The sequence below is a fragment of the Vigna unguiculata genome, chromosome 9 (genome assembly GCF_004118075.2).
Source record: "Vigna unguiculata cultivar IT97K-499-35 chromosome 9, ASM411807v1, whole genome shotgun sequence".
Classification (NCBI taxonomy): Eukaryota; Viridiplantae; Streptophyta; class Magnoliopsida; order Fabales; family Fabaceae; genus Vigna; species Vigna unguiculata.
Window position 1 is genome coordinate 13,415,119 of NC_040287.1, and position 5,985 is coordinate 13,421,103.

Below are 5,985 nucleotides of genomic sequence, written 5' to 3' on the forward strand. Positions count from 1 at the left end.
ATCAACTCACAAACTTACTCCAATCTTAATCCCTTATCAACTTGAGCTTACGATTCCTTATTAAGTTCCAATTTCTTGAATCCTCAAGCAAACAAGCCTTAATATCATGAGTCTTAATATTGATAATGAATCCTGATTCATCCCTATATACAAGCTTCATTAGGTACTTTGTTTCAATTCTAGGTCGTAAAAGATATTTTCCTACAATTCAATAATCAATAGTCTAGCCATGGGTGATCAAACCTTAAGCACAAAAGCAAAATACTAACTTGAATTGGAAAAGCAAATGTATTAACAACACAAATACATGAAAACTCGATTTATTACATCTAATCTCAACAATTATGTTTAACTCTTCATGGTGGAGAACGTAGAGCGTATAAATTGAAGAACTAGGGAAGAAATTAAAACCAAAGAGAAGATGGAGGACCTTTCCCAAGGCACCAAGCAGTTGCTTCATGCTCCAATCACGCCTCCCATTTGCATTTTAACCTCCAATTCGCAGTCCATCTCTCTTTTTAAGCATCAAAGAACCATGGAAGTAGATGGAGATCCAAGGAGGAAAATTGAGAGCTTTTCAGCATCCTTAACAGCTTCCATATGTCTCTCAGTCACACAAGGTGGAGAGAAATTGTGAGAGTGGAAATATGAGCCAAAATGCTTGCAAAAAACATGAATAAAAACCCAAATTTGACATCTCAGTGTCGATGTCGCTCGACAACCCTCTTCCAGTTCGTGTGTCGCCTAGCAAGACCATCCTTCACCCAATAAGAGTAGTGGACATAAAAGGTAAAATTACTGTTACCATCACTCACTTCTTTTTGTTGTTATTCCCTTTTAAAGATCATGAACAAGATAATCTCAACTATAATGTTGTGTTTGTTTCTATAAATGGATTTGGGGGAGTGAAATTGATAGAAAAGAGAGGTGAAAGTTAGGGGTGGCACAATGGGTCGTTCCATATGGGTCGACCTACCAACCCATCAAAATGGAGTGGGTCTGGTTGGAATTTTTAACCCGCCAATTCGTTTTGGCCCGACTCGCCTAACCTACCAAATTGACAAGCAAAAAACAAGCCAACTCCCTAGCATGTTTGCCTTTTTCTTAATTAAAAATAAAAATAAAAATAATTTAAAAGTTTAAATTTTCTATATGATATTTTTTTAAAGATTAAATATGTAATAGTATTATAATTTAAATCACTAACACTTACAAATTAAGTTATAATAATAAAGTAATTTAACATGTAAATGTAATAATTATTTTAATTTATCCAACTAAAAACATGAATTATTCAATTAAAATCATAAAAAAATATTTATATATTTAAATATGCTTTTAATATATATATATATATATATATATATATATATATATATATATAAACTATTTTTTTAAATAAAAAATAAAAATATTTATATATATATATATATATATATATATATAAAAACAAATATTTATTATATTTTATTACTAATACTTATTATTAGTATTTTAATTATTGGAAAGGGAAGCATCCTCACCTTCCTCTTCTTCTTCTACATTGGGGAGGGTTCCACACCTTTCTATGTGTACAACTAGTAAATGACTTTTATGTTTAGATTTAGTGGATAATTTGAGAGAGGGTAAGTAAATGAATTTGAGGGGATGAAAAGAGAATTGTGGTGTTGTTTGTTTTAAGAAAAATATGATATGATTTGAGTACGATGGGATGGGTATGATAGATTAAAAAAATGTTTCGATGGATAAAATTAAGTGATTATCATTTTACCCTTAAAGATAGATAAATGTCATATAAATTTAAATGTAAATTATTGAAATTATATTAAAATAGAATTGAAGTTATTTAAATTAAAAAAAAAGTTAAAATTGGAAAAATGAAATTAAAATTAAAATGAAATGAGTTATTATTATTGTTATTATTACTCTTTTACCCTATAGAATAATAGTTTTTATTGGAAAAACTAAATATTTTCATATATTAATAATCCATAAAAATAAACAGTACGCTTATTTTAAAATTAAAGATAAGATTTAAGGTAAATAAAATAAATATTATTATGTGGTGAGCCTTTCGGATAACCCTGCAGCATATATGGAATTGGGTGGAGAATCGATTCCCATAAAACATAATGGGCTCCAATGAGTGAGGAATCAATTTTCAAGAGGTAGAATCGTCATTTCACGTTATATGTACATCAAATACTCGTAAATCTTGATATCAATACGACGATGATGAAATTGTCTTACTCTCTCACAAATGCGCTCCAACAAATCGCTTCAAATATATGAAAACAAACAAACCCGTCACCCGCAAATCCATCTCGTTATACAGTAAATCATCAAAAAGCAAACACACACCAAGAGATGGCTTTTGTTTGTCAAGACTCAAAAGTTGATATGGTAAAAAAAAATCCTTAGCAACCCCAACAGAGAATGGCCAACTTTATAGAAAAGTTGTAAGTGCTTAGACATTGCCCCTGTTACACAGAATACCCAAGTTTCTTTACTTCTTCAATCCATTGAATGAGAGCAGAAGAGCATATACATGAAATTACTTCAAATAGTTTATTTTGTAAGAAATAGTTTATGATGGCAAGAGATGCTGGGTGTACAAAGATAGACAAATCCTTATTTGTTTTCTAAGGTTTTCTGTTTCATAATGTGTGTGTGTCTGTCATTGACCAGTTTAAGTTTTAACTGCTCTCTATTTCTTCAGTTAAATACACCAAAGTGAAGTAAAAGCTCAGAAAAGGGGAAGGGACAGACAACTAACATTTGACTCATCTTTTCATCTGAATTTAGCTCATGATATTGTTAAACAATGGCTAGGCTACTTGAAGGTTAAAAATATTTAATGAAGCACAAAAGAGGAACACATATAATACAAAGTTCTATATGAATGATAAGCCAATGGTTAATACTAGGTCCAAAGACCGAATAGAAGAAAAACTCAATACAAAAGATTTGGCCTAGCAGTTCCAAATAATACAAACAGAATATAAGTGGCCACTGATGTGTAACTTTCTCAACCAGTTTCTTGCTCAAATTCTTCACCCTCAGATTCCTCTACATTGTCAGCATCATCATCATCTGCCTCATTGTCAAAATCTTCTTTATCATTTTCGTTTGTGGTTTTCCCTATCACAATGAGGTTGCTGTTCATCTTCCTAATCTCATTGCACTGCAATGATTCATGACGACAATGACAGGCATGAGTATGAGTCGATGAACAATATGAAAAAAAAAATTCAAAGAACACACTGAATTGCACCTTGTAACCTACTATCTTCTTAAGTGAACACTGCCTTATGTAAATGGATAATCCAGGCCTTTTTCAAATGCATGATGTATATGTGGAAGATTTCTTTACATGTATGGCTTCTAGTCAAAACCATGAGAGGAGAGCCATGTAGCTAAGTTCAAGAAAGAGCTAGGTGCTAATGTGGAAAAATGTCTGAGGAGATTTTATTTGCTTTTGTGTGTTTGGTATGGCGTTTTCACGCCACATCCTTACCAAAAATCACATCCACAAGACTCAATGATCCAGAAGCTACTTTCTATTGTTTCATATAGATGTAGTGAGAAAACAACACCCATGTTGCAAACTTCATTCCAAACATACCCTTAGGCTATGTTTGGATTAAAGTTTGTAAACTTAAGTTAGGACAGAGTTCATTTTGTAATAGAACAGATGTTCTTTAAATTGAGTTTAAATCAGGCTCAATTCAAAACAATATATTTTTCATGTTTTACTTGTGAACATATTTCTGGGCCATGAAACTAAAAGCCAAACATGCACTTAGTATAATCCACTCCTAAGTTGAAGTCCGAGATTAATTCCATTAACCAGAGATAGTGATCATTAAACTAGGCTTTGCCTCTCTCCAAAAAGCTTAACACAACTAAAAACCAAACAGTGGTCAGATCAACAAGCGTAAGGCATCCAACCATCTTTTTGGGCCAAACTTAGTTGGCAGATTTTACCCACTAAACTGTCTTTCCCTAAGATATGAAATTTTAAGAGAAAGATGCTAACAACCTAATTATGTGAACAAAACCAAGAAACAAAATATTCCACCTATTATACCTCTCTGGAAGGAGAGAGAAGAATTTTGTCATAAATTTCAGACATGTGTGTTTAGATTAACATATTTGCAGAAAATCATGTGTAATAATTCTCATTTGTGAATTCCCGGTTATGACCACTTATTCACACTAATGTTTTTTATTACATATATGCTGCTCAACCATAGTTAATCATGTTCAAATTGCGCGACAGAAATTCAAGGAAGGAAAAATCTAAACCTTTAATCACATCATAATTCGTATGTACCATATGATAAAATCCCTACACGCCTCTGTAATCCCAAATTCCGAATCATTTGATTAGATACATTAGAAACCTAGAAAAAAAATGTGTGCAAAGATGTGTATAAAAGTGACAGAGTACAACCCAAAAGATACCGTTTTGAAGGAATTTATATGGCGTTAGAAACAGAATGTTATGAAGAGAGTTAACAGAAGAGAAAGGATGGGGGGTAGAGCCAAAAGAAATGACCTTTTCTTCGAAATCGGACTCTTCCATGGCGAGGAGGAGTTCTTCGTTTTGGGGATGGGGCCACTGAGAGGGTAGAAGAAACGACGTCGGAATAGTCCTGGTGGAGAGTGGGTACTGAGTCATGTATGCCGGAAACTGTAACATCTTTTCTTCCTCACTCACGCTCCAACGTCTCTATTTCATCTCACTTGTTATTTATCAACAAATAATAAAAAATGTTACATAATTTAAAATATATTAATTATCAAATTTTTTCATATATTTAGTTTATTATGAAATTGATTAATGGATCACTCTTTTTTTTTTCTTTCTTCAAAGTGAATTTATTTATTCGATCATTAAAAGCATCAAATGGCTTAAATTATTTCTTCATCCTTGCTCCGATTCTTATCGGGAGTAGTAAGCATTTCTACTCTTGATTTTTTTCTAATGACTTTGTTTCAAAAAGTAAAATGAATTTTTGATGGATTTCATATATTTGCTCTTTCTCCTAAAGATCCATTGTGTCCTTCTTGAAAATAGTACAATACATGAATCGATTATATTCATATTATTTTGCTCTTTGTCTATTGATTATACTCATTTTCTTTTGCTTTTGTCTCCCTCCATTTAGAGTACAACTATCTAATATTTTGATTATGTTACTAAAATTTGGTCTAATTTTTAGTAGAAATGTCAAATTGAATCAATCTGGCTCATATGGGTTAGTTCACCATGGGTTGAGCTAAAAAATGATCAACTCAACTCGGTTCATTTTTTTGATGAGTCAAAAATTTTGTAATCTGGCTTGACCCATCACGGGTTAGTGTGTTGGATCACTTACAATTTTTTTTTAATTTATTTTATATATTTATTGCATTATAATGAGAGTGAATTAACTCAATTTATTTGTTATAATAATGGAATCAAAGTCATCATTTAATTCTCGAACTATTATTATAAAGATAGTAGTTAAAAATTAAAGTATCAACGTATATAACTTCGCAAACAAATAAATCAAACATTCAAACTATTCAAATATTATAGAACAACATTCTAATATTTAAAAATATGAAATTATGAACCTATGTAATTAGAAGTAGTAAATAATTAAAAAAATTGTAAAAATTTGTTGGTGGATTAAGTGACCCACCTTCAATCCGGCTTGAACATGTTTTCCGTGGATTAAGTGAGTCGGGTTCAGTTCAACCCACTTTCAAAAAAAGTGAAATTTTTTCAATCCAACCCAATTCGAACCTATGGTGAGTTGGGTTGGCTAACAGGTTAGAACCCATTTTCACATCTCTAATTTTTAGGAATTTTTTCTCTAGAGTAAGTTGCTTCACATTATAGAGTTATACGAAGATACCCATAGCCTTCATTAAGGATTTAGGTCTTCCTCCAACTACTACATCTCCCTCAAATCTCTTTGGGAGAAGTAAGAC

General features: G+C 31.6%; 1 protein-coding gene across 1 annotated transcript; it reads right to left on the reverse strand.

The window, feature by feature from the left end:
- Window positions 1-2,788: 2,788 nt before the first annotated feature.
- On the reverse strand, window positions 2,789-4,752 carry LOC114162689. Its single transcript, XM_028046645.1, has 2 exons — window positions 4,562-4,752; window positions 2,789-3,184 (listed from the first exon to the last, which is right to left on the reverse strand). Exons 1-2 carry the CDS (start codon window positions 4,703-4,705, stop codon window positions 3,029-3,031), a joined length of 300 nt encoding a protein of 99 aa, XP_027902446.1. The 5' UTR covers window positions 4,706-4,752; the 3' UTR covers window positions 2,789-3,028.
- Between the last annotated feature and the right edge of the window lie 1,233 nt (window positions 4,753-5,985).